We start from the raw sequence: 22,710 nt of genomic DNA, 5'->3' as shown, positions 1-22,710 counted from the left end.
AAAATTATGCAAAAAGATCAGGATTGGAGCAGATAATTATCCTTTTTTATTTCCACATTTGTAACTGCAGTAGCCCTGAGCTAAGTGTTCCAGTCCTCAGTTGAATAAACAAATTCTTTTCATCAGTTCAGAAATTGCTTAGTATTTTATGTTGTAAAATATTAATTTATTTTTTTCTCTATTTAATCTCTACTGGGTAAGTGGCTGCTCACTCAGACTTGGGGGAGAAATTCTGCATTTCAGGTATCTGTAGGCCTAAGTCAAATAGTCCTAGGGTTAGGTGAGTGGTTGGTTGTTTTTTGTTTTGGTGTTTGGTTGGTTTGGGGCTTTTTGTTTTTTGCAAAATAGGCTTACAGTAAAGGGATGTGAAGGGGTGGTATATATGTAATAGTATGACATTCTATGTAAGTTATGTAATTATGAAATTGAAAAGCCAACTGCAGTTATGGTAAAAATATCAAATAATTAAATTCTTTGGTAACTCTGAAGAAGCATCCTATAGTATTTAAGTAGCAACAAAATTATGTGGACACTAATATGTGGTCCTTCTTCAGACCTGTAGACAATGTATTTCTGGCCTGTGAAATCTAGGATTTTATTTCAGCATGGGTTTAAGGCCACCAGCCTTAAAATGTTGATTTTTTTTTTTTTAATTGAAATTAGAATCTATATGATCTTTCCTAGATAGTGTGCTATTCTAACAGCTGAAAACTATGAACACCATGTTTTTTTCTGAAGAAGTATTCATGTGTAAAATTTGCAGCTCAACTAGAAGCATCTTGTGCTAAAGTTTGTTATAAAGTGATGATGGCTACTTAGTTTGCCAGGATTCAGACAAGATTCTGAAAAAAACTAGTTGTATTTTAGCAGAGAGGCATAGGTCATATTGCACTCTTCCTTCTTGATGCCTCTCCATTTGGAGGCTTTGAGACTGTAGTAGAATTCTTGGTCTTCAAGAATGTGTGTGATTCAGTATGCCCTCTGCAAGAGTTTTTGCCTAGAAGTGGCTGTGGACCTTTCATTTTAAGAAAGAAGAGGTTAAAAACTTTGCAGATGGAGAATTTGGTAATCTTATAAAAAAGCTGAAGCCTTTGTGTCATTTAAGATCTGCTGGTTATGTGAGTGCATCTCCCACTTGGTAATTATTTGTTATCTGTCCTAGGATGATACTTATCAGACAGCAATGGCTTCTGATCATTGCGCATTGGCCTTTGTGGGGTTGGTGGCTTTGCCAGTCACTAACTTGTCATTATTAGTTATTCTTACAAACTTGTTACTTAATGTTATTTGTTTACAGAGCAATTGCAAGCATGGATGATGGTGTCCATGAGCTGTTGTCCTGTGGGATTGTTCATCCCTTTGTGTTTGCCTTTCAAATGTTTAGGAGCAAAGAGAAGTTTATAATCAAATGTTATTTGAAGGACTGATTTGTAGTTACTGCTGAGCAAGGAAATAATGGCATAAATTAAAGCCAGAGGAGTTTATGCTGTTAAGGGTAATGGCCAACACGTGAGAGATGGCAATTTCAATTAAAACTAGTGGGCCTCGTTGTCCAAAATGAAGATACAGAGGCTATAGAAGGTGTTTGCCTATGTTCAACAGAAAATTAATCCAAAGATAGGAGTAACTTTAAAAAGAGCCTGTGGAGCCTGAATAACTCTCTGCTGTGTCCTCAGGGACACACAGAACCAACCTGGCCTTCCTTTTGGTAGGCGATACTTAAAGCAGAGGCAGCCATAGTTTGGTTTGAGAGGGCTCAGGAACTGGTTAAAATGGTCTCATTTTTCCACTCAGTGCCCTTCTTTAAAAAAAAAAAATCTGACCCTGGGAGCAGAACTCTTTAAAGTTTCAAAGAATAAAGCAAGGATACCAGCTAATTTTTAAGTTTCTGTTTAGCAACCTTTTCAAATATTTGGTACGTTGCATAAAAACAGTTTGGATGCTAGATATGCTGCAAAGGTTTTAGGTGTGTTACATCATTTATTACTGTTTAAAACCTTATTTACTCAATTAATTTCATTTTTCTCATGTGCAAGTGAAGAAAATATTTACTTTGTTCAAAAGTGGTTTCTGGAGCTGAACTTAATTCATACGTGTAACTAGGTTTGGTGTTTGGAAGGTGCCATACAATCATTACTTATTAATAGCAGGACCTGCAGAAGCAATGCATTATTTATATTATGTTATCTGTGGAAGACTTGCAACTATTTTCTTGTGTTTGGACTAAAAATGTTCAAAAGTGTGGTCAGCTGACTTAATTTTTTCTTTTTGTGCTATACCACCAAACACATTATTGGAGATTATTTTAAAAATGATATTATGTCCTTAGTCACCTTCCTTAAATCAATGTGTAAAATAGTGGGAATTGGGGACTGATGTGCCTATGGCTTCAGTGGGAAGGCTGGATACTATCTATTGACCAGGATAAGACCTGGAGTAATGCACTTAGCCAGGATAGAGATGAAAAACCAAGTTGTTCCCAAAGAGAGTATTTCCAGGTGTGGGGCTAGAAACTCTTCAAAGCTCAAGTATATAAAGTTTCTCCTTGATAATTAATTCAAGCATTGGGATTTCTTTTACTGCAGAGCACTCAAGGCTTGGCCCACTAAACTCCTAGGAAAACTGTTAGGATATCTATGGAAGCCAAGGTCACCCTCAGAGAGATTTAATGCTGCTCTGCTCTGTCCCAGTCCCCATGGCCCTTTCAGAGAGCTGTGTTCCCACGGTGCATTTTTGCTGCCGCCACCTCAACTCCCCTAAAGGGGGTTTCAAATGATGGAGGGGAAAAAAACCTACATGGCACACTGTAAATCAATGCTGACAATGTCAACATTAATTTATGCTAGAAACGCATGAGGAAGAGAGGGTGGAAAGAGTGATAGTGAAGAACACAGTATTTCCTGTGTCCTGTTCTCCTAGAGCACCTGGGGAAGGGCTGCCACAGCAGTGGTGGATCATAGTACAGAGCCAGTACTCTTTCCCTCTCTGAAATGGCTACTTTGTGGCCTCCTGCACAGACAGGATCTCTGCGTCGCTGCTTACAAAGCTGGCTTAGTTCAACACAGTTGCCATTAGAATGTATTGAAAAAACAAGTAAGTGGGTCTAGCATTGGAACTCCTGCAGTGAACAAAGTTCTCTTGCTAGTCCCAGGCATGTCAAAATTGAGGTTTGTGAGCAACAGTGAAGAATGCCTCTGATATTTTTGATTATCACTACTAACACGGTAGAAATCGCCAAAACCCGTATAAACTGGAGAACTGAGGGAAAAGACTGGACCTAAATCTTCTGAGGGAATTCAGTCTGTGGTACTCTTGGTCATGAGTAAGTGTAAGGCAGCTGTTTGGACTCATCCCTACCCCCAGAAATCTCCAGTACTGACAGTTACACACTTTGGTTTTACCTCTGGATTAAAAATAAACAAATTTCTCCATGAAAATGAAGCATTTTAGCTGTACTGTGAAATGATAAACCAGCTGAAGCTAGGATGAATTTGTTTTGTTTCAGTAGATGTGTACACTGTACATGTGGTTTTGAAACTCAGAATTGCACAGGCATGGTAGTGAACGTGAGATTGTCATATGTGTAATCTTTTAAATACTATTTAGATTTCCTTCTGAAAGGCTCAGTGTGGCTGTAGAATGAGTATAAGATTATGTGAAACCATTCTAAATTGAGATGATTAAGAGTTTAAATTTACTGTTTAAAAATATTTAGGTTGCAGATATGGTGTTTTGTGTTTGCCTAGGCAGCTGTTTATTTTTAAGGAATTGAAGTTAGGATGAAAAATAATGTGATAAAATGATGACTCAGGTTGTCAAAAGCTAAAAGATTCTAACAGGTATACATGCTAGAATAATATATATTTTTATTTTTGCAACATCTGACTCATGATTTTGATTATGTATTCTGCTAAGTTCAAAATTTTATTACACAAAGAGAGAACTATATGAAACAACTATGCTTCAAATAATTTTACTTCAATTGTAGTAACAGGTTTTGGAGTTTAAATCATTAACAATCTTTGTGTGAACTTTTATCCAAATGACTGCAAGTCACAAAGAGAACACTTCTCTTTCACGGAGTACCTTTTGTGCTTTAGTGAGACCCAATCCCTCTTCTATTTTTTTTCTCCACCTTCATGTCTGTCTTTGAAGAAAGATGTGTGATTTGTGAAGTAATGAGAGTATGTATCAGTTAATGAAAGCTGCTATCCTGGCTTCATAATGCACACTGGAATTGCTTCAGGATCAAGCTTCATATACCTGCATTACAGCAATAAAAAAAAAAAAAGTAAATTTCAGAAGTCCAGATTGCTGTGTGCACTGTACACGTATCATGTAGCAGTTAAATCAACCATTAGGGGTGACCTAATCTTGATTTCCTCCCCCCTCCACACACACACACACACACACACACAGACACACACTCTCTCAAGGAGTTGTGATTTTCATGCTGTTTGTATTCTTCCCACTTTTTAAAACCTGCACTAGAAGTTGTCAGGGTACCAACTTGCCCACCTTTCTTTCTGGCTTATTTTGGGTGTTGGTTTTGGCCTGGAGGGAGTTGTATATAAAGCAGCTTCTCCCTCCCACACCGAAGTTCGGCTGCATAAACCCCTTTGGCCCCTGTGCTTTGTGAAGGGATAGATGAGCCCATACAAAAAATTCTATGGGGTTAGCTGTGCACCACCACAATTTTGCTTTTCTAACACAGGAAGACAAAACGCCTTAATTAAAAAAAAAAAAAAAAAAAAAAAAAAAAGGCTGATGCTATTATTTTCGTTCCCACCACAAACGAGGGGATTACAGTGTGAATGGTCGAGACCCACAAAATCACACACACACATCTTTTTTTTTTTTTTTTTTATTTAAAATTATTTTTAAATTTTTTTTAAGGACCGATTGGCAGCGGGTGCAGGACCGGGGCAGCGCATCCTCCGCCGTCGCGCAGCGCCGCGCCCGGAGCCCGTGGGGAGCGGGGGCACCGTCCCCTGTGCTCCAGCGGGGCGCGCGTGTGTCTGTGCGTGTGTCTGTGCGTATGCCCGCCCGCCGGGGCTGTGCGGGGGTGTGTGCGGTGTCCCTGCCCGCCCGCGGGCGCGCCGGGAGCGCCGCCGCCGCCGCTGCCCTTTGATCCCGGCGTTAGTGTTAGTTAGGGGCCGGGAGGAGCGCGGGGCGCAGCCCTCGGCACCGCCGCGCCAGCCCTCGCCCCGGCACGGCGCCCGGCGCCCGCCCGCCCGCCGGGAACATCCCCGGCCGCTGAGGGATACTGCGACCGGGGACAAGCCAGGTGCACGACCGGGTTGCGGGGGGGTAGGGGGGTGGGGGGTGGGGGGGAGAGGAAAAGAAAGAGAGAGGGGGAGAGGGAGCCCTTCGCGGTGGCTCCGAGAAAACCGGCTTCAAGCCCCCTTTCCCCCGGCGAAGAGGGAAAACCCGCCCCGGTTAGCAGCTCCCCCGGGGGCCCCGGCTTTGTGCCTGTCCGTGCCCCCCCTCCCGGTCTTATTTGATCTCCCGTTAAACCAAGAAGGAGAATGTGAAAAAAGGGGGAAAATGCCCAGGAGGAAGCAGGAGCAGCCCAAGCGCCTCTCTTCACGTAAGTGCCCCCTCTTTTTGCCATTTTCTCCTTCCTCCTCTCCCCGTCTCCTTCCCCTCTGCAGCCGCCTCCGTCGTTTCGTGCATTAGTTTAGGGTTACAGAGGTGAAACTGACAAAGACACAGCCTGGGTTATTCCTCTTTTAGGTCTGAGCTAAGGCAGCCATGTTGGTGATGAACAGCCTTGTGCCCTTTTAATTTTTCCTCTCTCTCCTTTCCCCCCTTCTTTCTTCGCGTCTCTCGCCCTTTCCTCCCTCTCCCTCCCCTCGCCCGTGATTGTGCATTTGTGCTAAGGGGGGGGGGGGTGGAGGGGGGGCGGTGTGGGTTTCTCTTTGGGGCCGGAGGGAGGGGGGTCTGTTTTATTGGGGTGGGGAGGGGGGCTAAGCACGGGAGGGGAGGGCGGCGAGAGGGGAAGCGGCTGCCGGCGTCTTGTGCGGAACCAGCCGAGAGGTCTGTCCCCGGCTAAAGGTTGCGGCGGGGCTGGGCGGCCCGGGAGCGGGGGGTAGGCGGGCAGCGGCAGCGGAGGGGGCCGGCAGGGTACCCCACACCGACCCCAGGGCCACCCCGGAGGAGGCCGTGCCCGCCGGCGGCGGCGTGGGAGGGGGCGGCGGGGAGGCAGACCGTGGCAGGCGAGGTCCCTGCAGAGCAGGGAGAGGAGGCGGCGGCGGGCTCCGGGCTCCTCCTGGCCGCAGTGAAATGAAGGGTCAGGCGAGCCAGGCGAGACTCGGGCTTAGGCGGCGCTGCCCCAGACGAGAGCAGCAGAGCACAGGGCTAAAGTGCATCCGATCCTCCGCCCGCGGGCACCCACTGCGCTCGCACACACACACACGCACACGCACACACATCCCCTGACAAGGCTCACCCTGCCCTGCTTCTGATCGCTCCCTCCCCCCTCCCTGCCTGTTTTCTCCCCTCTTTGCAAAACAGTTAACTTTTCTCCCGCTCCCTCTCCCCCCTCTCCTTGTATTCAGCGCTCGGCAGCTATTGAGAGGGAGGCGGAGAGGAGGGGAAGGGACCTAAAAATACCCTGCCCCTGCGTGGCCCCAGGGCTGCTTTAAGGAGAGCGTGGGGTGGATGGAGGGGTCATTTGTCTGTCCCCGACACATCTGCTCGGAGCGTGCCTGCAGCCCCTCCGCGCCGAGTTCGGGGCAGGGCGAGAGATGAGCCGCCGGTGCCGGAGCTGGGCTCGGTCACCGGGAGTTCAGCGGGGCGGGTCCTGCCCCTGCCCGCGGGGCGCCACTGCGGGCGGAGCGCGGCCCGGGCCCCGCTCCGCTCTGCGGGCAGAGGGGCTGGGGCAGCGCTCCCCGCGCCCTTCCCGCACCGGCACACGGGCCAGGATGGGAGATGTGGGCGCGGGGGGCGGCAGGCTGGGGGGCGAGGGGGAAGCACTTGCAGCCCCGCAAAGATTTGTCTCCCTTTTTCCTTTCCTGCCGACTCGAGGCAAGGGCATGAGTTGTAGTGGGCTTTGCTTCGGCGGGGGTTGATGTTTGAGGTTGGTTTTGGGGGTTTTCCCCTCTCTTCCCGTCCTCTCGCCGTTTGCCCCCGCATAGCCCTTTGGCGGTCCGCCCGCCGGAGGAGCAGAGCCAGCAGCCCCGGTTCCTCCCGCAGAGCGCAGCTGGGCTCGGCTCGGCTCGGCCGGGCTCGGCTCGTGGGGAGCGGCGGGAGCGCGGCTACCGCCTCTGCAGCGCCCCGGCCCCGGCGCGGCGGGCGGGGGCAGGGGCCAAGTCCGGCCGCTCAGGGCCGTGCGCGGCCGCGCAGGGGCGTTTCGGGGGGTGGCCGTGGGGGGCCCGGCTCGGCAGAAGCCCCGCGGGGCTCCCGGGGCGGGTGGGGGCGGTGGGGCCGCGCCGGGCTGGCGGCTGACCTTGCCCTCGCCCCCGCCCCGGCGCGCTGCCCTCCGCCCGCCCCTGGGGCTGACATCAAACCTGGGCTCCATCTTAGCTCGGCCGGGCGCTGCCGAGAGCGGCGGCGGGGGCTCGGCTCGGCTCGGCTCCGCCGGGCCCGGCCCTGCGCTGCCCCCGCCTCCGGGTTGCGGCTGAGGCCGCCCGCGGCCCCGACCTCCTGACCGCCGCGCCGGGAGAAGTCACGGCTTTTTCTAGGCCGAGGAACAATTGCCTTCATTGTGCACATAGAGTTCGGCGTGTGTTATTATTTTGATTTTTTTTTTTCTAATACACGGCCTAATTTGTGCTTCTTTTGGATTAATTTTTTAGTTCAGTTCATGGGAGGAGGGATTTTTTTTCCTGGTGTGTGAAAGGCGCACCCACCTTCGTCCCACACGAATGCTACCTTTCAGTGGGATTTATTTATTTTAATTTCTTTTGCAACTAGATTGCACTGGATCAAAAGCTATTATCTGACAATAGTAATACTATTTTGGATAACTCAGAATAATAGTGTTCTAGATTAAGAAAATACCTTGGAATTCCGTATGCAGATGATATAAATTGTTATTTGGTTTGGGTGGGGTTTTTTGTTTGATTTTTTTTTTGTTGTTGTTTTGGGGTTTTTTTTTAAGCAACACGTTGCTTTAATGGGTACTCAGTGTAAAATACGTCTTTATTCTCTGATTCTCGCTGGTTTCAGCTATACATTTCTTAGCAGGACAGAGAGTGTATTTCATGTTGAAGTATTAATGGTGGCAGAAGAATGTAAAGTGCCCCACGCACATCCCAAAAGAACCTGTCAGATGCTGTGCTCAACCTTGACTCTACCCCACTGAGGGCATCGTGCTGTGATTCACTCCCAAGTCATGTTACAGGTTGCTGTTGGTGCGTGAATGCTCTCCAGGACGCCTAAGTGATGTAGCATCTTACCAAACCTCCCTGGGATATTTTGGCTTCTGTTGCAATTGTTTGCGAATAAATAGTCAGATGTCGATACACAGAATAATTTGTGAGTGTTGCAGTGTAACTGAGCAAATGTAACTTAGCTTGGCAAGTCCTTGTCGGCTCTAGTACTGCTGGGGTAGGAAGCCCTGTTCTCAGGGTTTCTAGGCCTTCATTAATTCCTCATACATTGTTATATACCCTGCAGAGCACCCGAGGATTGCTGTCACTGCTGACTAACACCCTGATTTTATGCTTCTGCCCACTGACTCCACTGGACAGCCCTCACCTATGTTTGCAGGTAGTTTCACTGGAGAAGACTGCACTGCCAAAAAGCATGCTATGGTGAAGAAGTTCTCTGTACGAGACTTTGCTGGAGACGTACCAGGCTGCTGCAAGAGTTTAATTCCCTTCCGAGGGAGTTGCTAGATACTAACATCTCAGTGTTTGAGGGGAGAGAGGGGTTGATACTATTAGATACAATAATAAGTTGTTTGGGTGGCATCTGCTTAAAATAGCAGAGTTAAGGTTGAGCTTTCAGTGACTGGAGTTTGCAACATAATTTAGTTTGGAAGGGTCCTTTGCGGGTCATCTGGTCTAGCCCCCTGCTCAAAGCAGGATGAACCTCAGGGTTGGGTCAGATGGATGGGTCCTTTGAGGCTCCAGTATTTACACGTATTGTGAAGTGGAGTTTTTGCATCCAAAGAAGTTAGGTTTGGGGAACTGTTTAGTCACAGATGCCTGTAGAATGTCTTCAGTCATACTCTGTGAAACACAAAAGAAAATGCATCATTCTTAATTTAAGATACAAACTAATGAGGAAAGGATTTTAGAAGTTCCTGGACAGACAATGGCTTGTTCATACCCAAATGAAATACTGCAGCTGTGTGGACTTGGTTTACAATGTCAGAATTAAGTCTACAACTTAAAATTTTGCCCAGTACATGTGTGCCTTATGATTATATTTGGTTTTGGCTAACTTGGGCAAGTCAATTCACTTTCACTGGAATGTTTTAAGAAATTTTGCTAGTTTCTGTGTGTATGTGTGTTAGGAGTGTTTTGTTTTGTTTTTTTTTTTTTTTTTCCTTTCAGCTACTTTAGCAGTTAGATATTTGTTTCTCACTTACTCAGCATAAGAATCTTTATATGTATAAACACAACCTTGTATTTCTTCTCCTTGTTGCCTCGCTTTCGGTTCTACCTCAGGCTGTTGTTTTCTTTACTGAGGATTCCTGAAAGTCTGCTACCTCTGAACTGCTCGATGTGACTCGGAAGAGCTCAGCCTGAAAAGTAAAAGTTTTGGGAAGTTTTAGGCACTCGAGTAAACGTTGAAGATCTAGAGCACTACGTTTCCTTAAGTGCAGCAATCAATACTCCTTGGGGTTTGGTTCTGTCTCAAGGCTTGTCAGCAATGCAATTTGCGAATGAATGCCACAATTCCATTTATTCAAAGCTTGCATTTATTACAGTCTCAGGCAGAATTAAATGCTACATTGAGAAGTTTGAACTGCTGCTAGTTCCTGAGGAATGTTTTCAATGCAGGACAAACTGCAGTGGCAGTTTCTGCTGGATTTGTTTTGTTAAAGGAGGAGATGCAGAACTGATACAGTATTAGTTTCCATATCAAAAGCTGGGTGTCTGACTATAAGCATGTGTAACTCTTCTTCTTTTCATGGTCAGATACAGTGTTGGATGTTCCAGATACTGTGTTGAATTGTTCAGCTTTTTCTATACAGTAAAAAAAAAAAAAAACACTTGAACTCTGTGAAGCTTTTTATTATATTGTGTCTTTATTGCTCAATTTTATCATCAGAGGAAAAAAAATGCTGTAAAACAAGTAAATTAACAGTGATTTAGAGCTTCCTTCATTTTTTATTTCTGCAGCTTAGTTCATCTGATACTTTCTGATAGCAAGAGAGGATGCATCGGATGGGTTTTTCAAAAGACTTCCCAATGTTTAGAGTGCTTTTGTTGTTATTTGGTATTTAAGACTTGCCTCCAAGACAAAGTGCTTTTGCCAGGAGCAGGAATCTTTCTTTCAGATGAGTTTTTTACTTTACTAGCACACATGGCATGTGTAAGGGGAACCTTTTATTTATTCTTCTAACATACTTAATATTTTTGACCTCTTACCATTGCAGGGATCTTGATATGGCACATAGTCCACAAGACAATCCACATAGGGAAAATTATTATTCTTTGGTATGATGAGGTTAATAATTTCAATGCTCTCATTACGGTTGTCCTGGTGGTGCTGTAATGCACCTCTCAAATAAACAGCAGCCTTTTGGTGGATTGAGTAACAACCCCATTACTCCATCTGGAAACACTTTTCTCATTTTGTTGTCTTGTGCTAATGAACTCCTCACAAATTTTTCAAAAATACCTTCTCCCTTTATGGGGACCCTTTCTGACATGTCAAGCCTGTCTCTTTAAATTTGTACGCTGGTTTCTTTTTGTTTGTTTGTTATGCAACCTAAGTCGCTTTTACAAGATCATTCAGTGATAAATGTGTAAAGCACATCAATGGCACATAACACTATGTCTTAGTGTTGTCTGATGGTACAAAATATGGATACATCACACTGGAGTATAGACTGGGCTACCAAAGAGTCAGTGTTATGCTCATTAAGCCAATTAAGTCTTTAGGATCTTATGTGTGAGATTTTAGAGGGGGTAGGGGTGCCAAAGATTTAGAACAAACCTGCAAACTTTATAGTTGGCCAAACAGCAAAACCAGCAGGGAGAGCAGTGGAATGGGGAATGTAAGAGGATGCGGACAGAATGCATTTTTACTTTTAAAATGGACGAAGAATGAGTATGACTTAATCTTTCTAGCAGAGTGATTGTTGTCTTTTTCATATGTAAGAAGGCAGGAGTAGGAGGAATTAAGTTTAGAAAAAAAAAGAAGGAAGAAGAGGAGCCAGGAGGAGCTGGCTGTTCAAAGTGAAGTATTAGTAATTTCCTATAATTTAATCAGACCAGATCCCAGAGCAAGATAATGAGAGCATGACCTACAAAAGAGGACTTTTTGGAAGTTAAAAGGGTTTCTAACATGAAGCTTCACAAGGCATGTGATTTGTCATTAAGCACTGTATAGAGGACTTTTTTTTTTCCCTTTCACATTGCAAAGAAATCATAATATAGACATGAGTTCAGATGGTTAGGGAGAGCTAATATGGCTTGTGTCTGGAATCCTTTTACTATTGCAGCTTTTCAAGCATGACTCTGGAGTTCTTTAAGAGTATATCTTCTAAGTAACAATTTGGGTTTTTTCTCTATTTTTTTTTTTGTTGCCTAGTTTGCTATTCATGGTATGTGATTTGTATAATTTGGGTTTACGCATATAAATCCCTCCAGAATGTTTGGTGGCTAAAGTACCATATGCCTTTTCAAAATAATAATAATAATATACAAAATACCTGGACTGCAAAGTAGCCAGCAGTATGTAATAGAATACAGTTTTCATGGAGACATGGGGAGTTTTCTTCCTCTTTCTTTCTGTCCCCCAGAGTAAAATTTTTTTTTGTTCTGCCTTAAATGTTTTCTCTGAACAATACATGCTATGTATTGATATGGGCATGAAGAATAATAAATTATATTGGGGTAAAGGAAAAAAAATGCCAAACCTTCAAAAAGGTGGATAATATCCCTTTCTCCAGGGATTTACTTTTTAAAATGTAGTTAAATAATAAAACTCAGACCCATACTTCATTTGAAGGGATACATTCTTTAGGGTACAGACAGCATCAATGCTGCACTTACACAATGTGTTGTGGCTACTGCAGTGAAGGATACAGCAACTTGTACCCATAAGCTCACTTGAAAGCTTGTCTTTTAGGTTTTCTTTTTTGCAGACTTACAGTCACTTTTATGGTAATGTTATGCTCCCAAAGACGGTTTCTCTTTTCCTTGCTTGGTGTCCTTCTTAGTCTAGACACCAAATATTTTGAATGTCCTGTCTAAACCTGACAGCTTTGGAATTAGCTCTATTCCTTGAAATTTCTCGTACCTTTCAAGGGATTTCCTCTTTTGCGGCATAATTATACTGAGTATTGGTGTTCCCAGTTAAGCCTAACACTAAGACACGGCTGTTCCATTTTGCAGGTTAAGAATTCGCACAGAGTCCGAGTTAGGGTAATTTATGTAGAAAGTTGTGTTTGGGGTTTTTTTCTGAGAAACATTCAGTGAAGAGACAAAAACTGGGCTGCATAAACAGTCCTTTCCTTCATTCTTTTCAGTAGATAGACAACAGGTTTAGGAGCAGAGGGGAAAGAGTGACTAGTGCTGATAGCACAGCAGACCAGGAGAGAGAAGGTTGCATGCAAGACTGATGATTTAGTTGCTGTTTAGAATAAATTTCATTAAAACTTAAAGGGTTACCAAGTGGTGGTGGTATTTTAATTAGTATAATCAGCAGTTTCAGCAGATGAAATTAGGTTGCAAACATCTGCACTGTTTTTTTCTTTTATTTGGGGTGCTCTCACTAGGATAGAAATAACATTTTGAAGCAACTCAAAGCCAAGCTACTGTCATCATCTCTTTGAATTCCACATGGCCCTACACTAAGGGTTCCCTTCCTCAGGAAGGGTTTGTAGCTCTGCTGGCCCTCATCTGGGGTTTGAAGCTTGGATGTGGTTTTCCTCTGTTGCAAGGCTTTCTATGCAGGTGCAAATAATTCTCTCCTGCATGTTCTCAAGTTTTATCTGAAAGGGAAAAGATTTGGCACAAGCTTGCTTTAAAGTTACAACTTCTTATTTTGAACTAATGTTTTGGACATGTTCTGAATGTTGGTGCCTGTTAGATTTTGTATCAGGGCAAGTAACTTTTAGAAAAAGGCATTAAAAGAACTGCTGGTTTTACTAATTGCGTATTTAGCTTAATGAATAATCCCCATGTGTGACTTTAATGAACACAAATTCTTTGCAAGCTTCTAGACTTCACTTTGATTTGTGTAGTAGGACAAATAATTACTCATCTCAAAAATTAAAATACGAACAGATCTTCCTCAACTAGATGATCATTATCTGGAGTGCAAAGTAAGGAACAGAGAGGGTGGCAGACAAGTGTATTTAGACAGCAGCTGGTGGTGTAGCTGTGTTTGTGTTCTTTCCTGAAGCACAGCCAGTCTCCCCCTTTATAAACCACTGTGCCAAATCTAGACCTGGCAACTAATGACTGAGGACCCATTTCTATGTGTTTGGAGCAGATCTTCCTCTTACCTACCTTTCTGTTTCTGGCACTTCTAGCTGATGAGAAGCTCTTCTCAGGCAACAGAGTAAGCATAACAGCCTAGAGGTGCTCCAATTTCTGCTGCCCCCAGGCTCTCACCCTGCTCCTCGTTCTGGAAAGTAAAGGCTGACATAATCCTTTGGTCAATTCTGCATTGCCAAAGGGACTTTTTGCACAGTGAATAACTCTGAAGGGAGCTCTTCTGCCCACCTTGATGTACTTGAACATTGCCCGTAAGACCTAAATATGCTTCATCATAATTGTTTATATTGTCTTCCTGCACAGTGCTGTGCCACAGTGAGATAACAAAGCGAGCTCTAAATAAGCTGCCTTGTGTAGAGGAGGCTGTTACCACAGCAGTGTGCCCAGGATAATTCAGCTCTACTACTTGTGGGTATACTCCAGTTGGCTCAGATATCACCACATAGCACTGTATTATTTAGTATGGACACACTCTCAGGAGAATCAAAGTTGTTGTCTTTGAAGGCTTTTACTGGCCTTCATAAAAGTTCTTGGTAAAGCCCATGGAGTTCTCAGCCAAGAAATGCGCTTTGGAAAAATAAAATCAAATTCCACTACCACTGTCACACCTGTTTGTTTGTTCTGCAGAAAAAGCCAGGAATGGATTGGACGTGAACATGAAACTTCCTCTTCACTTCTAGCTATTCCCCTTTATCAAAATTTTAGGTGGATTTTTACAAAGAATGTCAAAACACATTGCTGTAATTTCTGCTGTGCCTGTGCTCTAAATAGCCATAGCAGTAGTTTCTTGTCTTGGGAGCTTGGCACAGAATCCTAACTTTCTTTAAAATAAGGTAAGTTTTGAGGAATATCCACTTCTAGTTGAGTGCTTGCACATTAATTATGTGACCTCTGAATTAAGGTTGAAATCTAAGGCGTAGTGCCTAAAACCATTTGTCTGGGAGTGAACAGTGCCTATTCCACATGGTCTGCTGCTGTGTGCTCTCCTACCACTATGAGTAGCTTCCTAATCCTCTCTTATTTGGCTTTGCTTGTTAACCCCAAGCAATCCTCTCAGGGACAGAGAAAGCAGCTGTCTTTGGTAGCAAAGACAGCAAGACAAAAGAAACACTTCTTGAAACTTCTCTTAGATGCCTTACCATAATATCATCCTTGTGGGAGGAATTAGAAACTCAGGGACTATAATTTGCCATCTTTTAATCTGACTTTGGGAGAGAGGAAAAGATGAAATTATAGGTAACTAGATTCCTGGGATGTGTACAGGAGAAATAATTTCAGTATCTGAAACCTGAACTTTTTGTTTCTGAACTATTTGGAAGGTTAATGAGAATAAAACATCTTGGGCGAGTAATGGGGCAGAGTAAAATCGTAAATGAGGAGCCCATTATTTACCGGAAATTGAGCAGGAAAAGTTGCTTATAGCAAAATTAAACAGAAACTAGTTAAAATGAAAAGGGATTTTTGTTAAAGCAGGTGCTCTGGTTGTTGTCACCTGCTGGGGTTGAATATTGCCGTCCACACAGTTTGTGAGCTCCGCCCTTTGCTTTGTGACCCCTTGATAGGGGTTGTGAGCACAGTAGGGATAATTACAGGCACTGTGGCACCTTGATCTGAGGCTGCCCATGTTCTGTTTATTGCCACATGCATATTAAGATGACAGGGATTTCTAGTTGACTTTGTTGTTTCTTTTACTTTGTTGCTCCCTGGAACATCTTTAATAAATATGTTCTAAAGCAACAATTTCATGTGTTTTAAAAGTCCTTTTCTAAGAGTTAATGTTTTGCGTGCTTAACGTGGCTTTTCCTCTTTCTGTCTATTAGTAAAAGGGAAAGAAAGTTCACAGTATTTGTTGTTGCTACCTTTCTGACTTCAAGATTTAGAATAATTTAAGTTGAGTTCCCTTAACATTATTTTTAAAATTGCACTTAATGTCTCTTATCAGCAATGGGCCATCTTTGCAGCCTTCTTCTTATCTCCCTTGTAGTGCTAGGGTGATGCAAATGTTATGGAAGTTGTGTTGGTTCCCAGATGGAGATTCTTATTGCAGGGGGATGTTTCTAGGAGAGGAATAATCCTATTATTTTGTACATCTTCATATCACTGCAGCTTGGAATAGGCTGTGCATCAGAGATGGGAAGGGTTAGCGATGAAACCACAGCTGGAATGCATTCTGATCTACTTACTGCTTGTTAAGAGCCATTTCCAGCTGCTGCTGCTAAGCTGATCTCCAGGCTGAGGCTGGGTTAGAAAACACAAGGGACAATCAGAGCTCATGCTGTGTTCCTCCTTTGCCAAATACCCATGTATCTCACAGGAGAGAACCTGGCCTTGCGTGGAAATTGGACAGAAGTGTTGGGACTATTGAATGTGTAGTGGTGACTATTCTTCTAAATTTAGTGAAATGAACTGCTTTTGCCAGGATGCCACAGGGATTGGTGGGAAATTAATATGTCTTATTCATGCTCAGAGAAGGAAATAATGAACCAGCCAAAAAAGACAAAGTAGGCATAGGTCAGGATGTACAACAGCACATCATCTTATCAAGGTAGGCAAACACAACTAGTTCTTTGACAGTTTTTCAAACTCCAGTATGGCCTTTCTATGAAGAGCAGCCAGCCAGACACCTGCCGCAATAGAGAGACAGATAGAATATGTTGTTCTGCTTTCCCTAGAAGCTACCTAGGTTAACCTTGTGCCTGGGAGATGAAAACCTCCCTTCAGCAAGCAAGATTTTTTGTTGTCTTGCTATTTTACTGGTGCTGTAAGCTGTAACTGTGTTCCTTAAACTGTTTTGGGTCCAGGAGTTCTAGACTGCAATGATAAAGCTATTAGGGTATATGATCATTGCGGGGGATGTTTGGAGGCTTAGCAGGATAGTATACAAACATCAGATCTCTCTTTTTGAATGTTTGTTTGGTTGTCTTTTTTTTTTTCCTTGTGGCTCAACAGTAAGTTTTCTTTAGAGATTCTTCACACCTACTGGCAGAGTTTCACACATGGCTTTTTTCAGCTTTAATTCTTGTATAGTAATAGTGCACCGATGAGATCTATTTTTCTTCTTTTTCTCTTTCTTCAAAAACACTTGTGTAATCACTGCTTTTATCACTGATAATTCTTCTCTTTTTCACTCTTTGTCAGTCAGTATTTAGGATAAGCTTTCTATGCCATCTGAAGAAGATTGGTCAGGAAAAGGTAGGAAAGTAGAGAAAGAAATATAGCTATTTTTCATTTTGGCAATAGCAGTACTTTATCAGTGTCACACCCTGAGTGCTATTGGTGGTTTCAGAATTTAATAGAAAGGGAAGTTATTTGGAACTGGTTCAAGAGAAGATACAACATGCCTTTAAGCATTGGAGAGGAGAGGAAAAGTAAAGGTTGCCATTTGTATCATCCCTGACATTTTTGGCCTGCCTTAGGAAATTAGAGACAGTAGTCATGGAGAAGGCAGATCAGAAGTACCATGTTCTTCTGTAAGACTTCTGATTACTCTTTCAGCTGAATGTCTCCTGGATTTCTATTTTCTGTGGTAGCAGTAAGACATTAGAAAGTGCTTTCAAAGATTACCTTGTGCACAAGAGACAAGGAAATTCTGTTTCCTCCACATTTGTTGGTTATGTACAGTGCACAGGAGTTAAGCTAGGGAGTTAACCTGCTGTCCTGGGCACATATAACCTAACAAAAAAATAGTTTCAGCCTAAATGACAGCCTGTTTTCTAGTTAGGTCCTGTAGGAAAGATACACTTAATAGTTTCTTGGGGAAGCTGAGGTAAGTTAATGAGGTTGTGCATCTGTAGAGCACTTGTCCCTCGAAGGAGCAGAGGTCAGTTGGGAAAAAGTTGGAAAACATGCTTCTTTAAATGACTAGATGTGTTCTGGATGCTGCTGTGTGTTTTGCAGTGCTGCTGAAAACTCCTAACAGCGCTTTCCTCATGTATCGGAGCTGTGCTAGGCTTACATCAGTCTGTCCCTGTACAAACCCTGGTCACAGTTTGTCACCTCTCAATTTCAAAACTTGACTATGCCTTTGAAGAGATACAGGAAACCAGTTCTATTGCACAGTCCATTATGTTTAATAACTTCTGTGTGTAGAGGAAGAAGGATGATATGTATAATTATTCTTTTGGTTTTGGCATCTGTAAATGCACATTTTCTGTTCTCCTGTTCTGGGACTCTCTTGCTATTACTGGTGAGAGAGGAGGTAAGGAAAGGGGAATTTTACCTGAGATCATGTGCCAAAAACGGAATATTAAACCTTGCCATAGATTTAATATTCCATTTTTAGCCCAAATCAGCTCACTGGCAAGGACTGTACATTTTTGACAGTCTTCTGCCACCTGTGAGAATTGGACTGTTCTTTAGATTCCCACCAGGGGCACTGAAGTAGCTCTGCCTTGAAGATGAAATCAATAATTGCAGTGTTTCAGTAGTGTTTGGTTGTCTTTACCTTCCTCTGCATGTTAAAGATTTCTCCCTATTTTATAGACATGAGGGAAGTGCATGGCTTGGGGAGGAAGGTGATTTAGACCTCATAAGAGAAGCTGAGGAGACTGGGAACCTCCTGCCCTGTGCTTGTGCTCAGCCAGGCAAGGAGTAGTGATGGAGAGACAGCAGCTGCTCTATCTGTGGTGTTCAGGTGGGCTGAGGCAGCTCTGAGAGTCCTACACAGAGCTAGAGTTAATGTGGAACCAACAGCCTCAAATAATGACAGCAGGGGAGCTTTATTTTCTGGAGCTATCACTTTGGTATTTAGAAACCTTTTTAAACAAGCCTGTTGTAATCTTGTTTATAGGAATTAAGGATTTGCTAGTAATTTAAATAGTTGGTTTTGGCAATGTGCAGGTCATCTTCTTATAGGTATTGCTAATGTCAGGTGGAAAACATTTACACAAGAATAAAAGTCAAGGAAGCAGGTAATTGACTGATTTATCAACCTTAGCAGACAATTTTTTCTGATACCTCATGATGGCTATGGTAAATTTACTCTGGATTGCTTAAGGGCAGGATCCTCTATGGTGCATACAACACATGAGGGCAACTCCTTGGAATGAATGGGTGAAGGAGCAGGTAATCAGCCAGCCTGGTTTTGGCATCTCAATTAGCCTTTTGGTCTATGGCTTGTCTCCTAGGAAAGTTGGGAGTTGCTATGCACAGCTCAGAACATAGGTGATTTACAGCTTTTTCCTGGAGATCTTAGATCAATTTTAGTCTTTCGGGTAATGTGAGAACTTTTTAAAACTTATGACCATGCCTGGGCCATAATGCCGAATTGCACTTGTGATCAGGGAATTATTTCTTTTCATTGCAAATTGTCTGTATGCAATCAAGTGATTTGTTTGAATACTTTTTCACTTCTTTTGTCAGCTGCATTGATGCTTGCAACTTCTCTGCTTCCTTTCCACCTGTAAGGGCAACAAAAATCATGTTGTTGTGGTGACCCTGTCAGTTTTAGATGACAGGCCACATTAAAATGGGTCACATCTATTGAGGGTTAATCAGCAGTGCAATAATCTGTAGCACAAATGGATCACTTCATTCTTGGCTGCTGTAAGTTGCGAGGAATATTTGAGAATTCCTGTGCCTCCTTTTTTTTTTACTGTTGGGTTTGTGACTGCTGAAGTTTGCAGTGCATTTCAGGCAATGAAGATGCATTTTGTCACAGTAAAGAGTTGAGACAGCTGTCACTGCACCCAGGTCTGGGGAGGTGGCAGGTCAGGGGCAGGCCTTAATGAATATGAATTGTTGGCTGATGAAGACACTCGGTAAGAGTAGGCAGTTTACAGATGTAGCTCAAGATTGGAGAACACAGGTATGCAAAATATAGGAGACCACCAATTGTATTTGTTACCAGGTTAAATGAAGATTAGAAAGCAAAGCTTTCCTGTGTTTAGTTTTTTGGGTTTTTTTTGTTTTTTGTTTTTTGTTTTTTTGTTTTTTTTTTGGGGGGGGGGCGTTTGGTTTTGTTGCATTTTTTGGCACCTAGAGGATACAAAATGTGACCTAAGAAACTGTAGAATTCGTACTTCAGTTTTGGTATGGAGGCTCCTGTGACCGAGGACTGAACTATTAGAAAGCATGTAGCCATTTGCTTATTTGGAAATAAGTAACTGAGCCTTTGCTTTGCAGCTAGACTGTGTTTAAGATAAGGTAGTTTTGTGTTTCTGCTTAGAATTTCCTAATAGAGACACCAGTTCTGTGTTTCACAAGCAACTTCTTAAAGAAGGTTTCATTAATGACATGCCAACAGATATAAAATCTTATTCATGGAGTTAGATGCTATTGAAGGATGGCTTTAAAATATTATGGATTACTATATTGAAAATTTGGCATTTATGTGATTCTCCCACAATAATTTGATCTAGAGTGGAAACTAAAATTCCTCCTTTAGGGACTTTTCTTGTTGTAGCCAGCTTTTGCAAATCGTTTGCTAGAATTGTTTGAGGTTTCATTTTCATTGAAGGCCCATGTTATGAAATTTTGGAATATTTTCCCTCCTTCATGAGGTAGGCTGACATGATAGGTCTTGTCTCTGTATGCTAAAGATAAGAGAAGTCTTGAGAATAATCTTTAGTTCTTCTTATTTTGAAGGTGCCAGCATCCCTATCATCATTTGGTAGTTGATATTTTCTCACTGCAGCAGCCTATTGAGTTAGACATCTATCTAGAGCAAAACAAATGAGCAATCAAAGTAAATTTTGGCTAACTAGAAGCAATTTTAAGGAGTTTTAAAGCTTCTTTATAACAAATAAAAGGTAGAATTTTTAATTGCTGCACTGAACTTTGTGTTGGTGGCAAGCGGTCACTGATGTCAAGGATACGCTACCATTCCAGGTTCAGGGAATCTCTCTGGATAGACTTGCACATGAACCATTTGAACCACCACAGATTGTTAATACTGTTTCCCATTTCCCACAGAGCTGTGGGAATAACAGTGGAACTCCTGTTCATACAGTTTTTCTTCAACTTTATAATAATCTATCAGAGTCAAAAACTGATATCATAGCTGGTTTTAAAAGACACAGGGAAGCCTGAAATTCCTGATAAGGAACTTTAATCTGGCTTAGAAGTTTCTGCCTAGAAATTGTTTGGATTTGTAGGAAGTGGTTTACCATCTTCTCTGTTTGTTCTCTTCTCTGTCTGATTTGTAGGAAGTGGTTTACCATCTTCCTGTTACATCAGGAAGAAGAGGTATACTCCTTTATATGTTGATGTGCCGACTCTTAGGTTGGCCATGTTCCTGTAGTGTATAAGTCAGTCTGATCAGTATCATGTGTTCTATGAAAAGTGTGCCCAGCCTCAGCTACAGGTTATTATAGGATGCTTGTAAGGCCCTGTGGAAGAAACTTCCAGTAAGTCTGGCTCTGGTATTTTGCTCAGCCTCCATAAAACTGTTGCAAGCACATTGGTAACATAAAATAGGTTTTGCAAGGAACATGATTCTCTATTGTTTTACTGACACTTCATGTGTTTTATGAACCTGTCTTGGGGCTACTAGGCAGTCTTTGCAGGATAAGCTGACCTCAGAAATATTTGTTTCTTCTGAAAACCTCCATCATAAAAATCAACTGTCTTTGTATACCTTCTCTCTAGTTATTCTGTGTGTTGATCACAGAACCACAGAATGGCGTAGGTTTGAGGGGACCACAGTGGGTCATCTGTTCCACCCTCCCTGCCCAAGCAGGGTCATCCCAGAGCACATGGCACAGGACTGTGTCCAGATGGTTCTTGAATATCTCCAGCAGGGGAGATTCCACAGCCTCTCTGAACAATCTATTCCAGTGTGTGGTAACTGCACAGTAAAGAAGTTCTTCCTCATATTCAGGTGGAACTTCCTGGCCATCATTTTCTGCCCATTGCCTCTTGTCTTATTGCCCAGTACCACTGAGCAGAGCCTCGTCCATCCTCTTGACTCCCCCCCTCCTTTGGATACTTTTATACACTGATGGTCCCTTCTCAGTTGTCTCTACCCATTCTACTCTGAGTGGGTCCAAGTTTCTTAGACAGTTCTTGTAAAAAAGATGCTCTAGTCCTTTAAATGTCTTTGTAGCTGGGCTAGAGCCCCACAGCTCTCTTGTACTGAGGAGCCTAGAACTGGACATAGCCTTCCAGATATGCCTCGCTGGAGCTGAATAGAAAAGTCAGGATCACCTCCCTGGTGATCAAGTTGGGTCAAGTCAGCTGATGGCAGCTTTTTGTGCAGGCTGTTCTTTTGTGGTGCACTTCTTGAGAGATGGTCTTCAAAAACATTCCCTTCCTGTAAGGCTGTGTGTATTTTGTTCTGTTTCACATGCACACCTCAAGTTCTTCAGCTCACTGGGCCTGAAATACTGGCAAAATCCAGCTAGAGTTAACTAATTCTAAATTACAGTAAGAAAATATCATGCATATATAGTAAGCAAATATCAAATATCATACATGTATTAATATACATGTGTACTATTTATATGTAGCATTGTTATTGATTACTTTATAAGGCATATTGCTCTGCCCTCCTACTTTCATGGTTGCTGATTACTGTGCCTCACTGTTAAGATATTATTTCTGGGTCTTTAGAATTCTTCTTATCTCAGAAAGATGCTGCCTATCAGTTTTAGAGAAGAGGGTTTTTTAAATTAGGATCAGAGTATATGGGGGCCAAGCCAGCTACAAATGTCCCAGATTAGGCTTCTAAAGAATTCTACATAATATTAAGTGCTGTGGCCATCCTGACTGCACAGGCCAGCTCTTCCCTGCGAGGTGTAGTATGTTATTGATGTTTGGGATGGGAGAGAGACTCCTCAGTTGGTTTTTCACTGACAAGATATGATGTACTTTGTACCCCATGAGACTGGAGGTGATAGGTGGCTCAGATTGTTGATTCCACCTGTTTTCTCATTCCTGTCTCCTTTGCATCAATTTTTTCTTGATTTCTTGACAGAGAGAAGAGTTTTCTGCCACATTAGTGAGTTGAAATTGGCTCATGAAGCAGTCAAACAACAGAGCAAATCTAAGGGAAGGCACAGGACCACCACTTCTGTTGGTCTTGAGCTTTTGTCACCTCACTGCACTGTAAGGTGATGCCTGTTTCTTTGTAGCTTAAAACATC

General features: G+C 43.0%; 2 protein-coding genes across 12 annotated transcripts in view; one reads left to right on the top strand and one right to left on the bottom strand.

Moving 5' to 3' along the window:
* The window catches only part of ZNF827 (zinc finger protein 827), a 127,150-nt gene that overhangs the window by 21,143 nt on the left and 83,297 nt on the right, over positions 1-22,710 (top strand). For 5 of the 11 annotated variants that reach the window (XR_010998249.1, XR_010998250.1, XM_068187727.1 and 2 more), the window contains one exon: positions 5,522-5,590. The exons of 5 other annotated variants lie outside the window; for them this stretch is intronic. Coding sequence is in view for 4 of the 6 variants with exons in the window: in XM_068187727.1 (XP_068043828.1) it covers positions 5,522-5,590 (69 nt within the window). In the remaining 2 variants the exon portion in view is untranslated. Of the gene's footprint in view, positions 1-5,159; positions 5,288-5,521; positions 5,591-22,710 lie in introns of those variants that run through there. One more of the 11 variants, XM_068187735.1, reaches the window with a different exon arrangement.
* Positions 1-22,710, bottom strand: part of LSM6 (LSM6 homolog, U6 small nuclear RNA and mRNA degradation associated) — a 120,557-nt gene that overhangs the window by 55,215 nt on the left and 42,632 nt on the right. The window lies entirely within an intron of this gene.

Source organism: Anomalospiza imberbis, chromosome 4, assembly GCF_031753505.1.
Source record: "Anomalospiza imberbis isolate Cuckoo-Finch-1a 21T00152 chromosome 4, ASM3175350v1, whole genome shotgun sequence".
In the NCBI taxonomy this organism is placed as follows: Eukaryota; Metazoa; Chordata; class Aves; order Passeriformes; family Viduidae; genus Anomalospiza; species Anomalospiza imberbis.
Note: the sequence above shows the minus strand (reverse complement) of the source record. Positions and strands in the feature narration are given on the sequence as shown.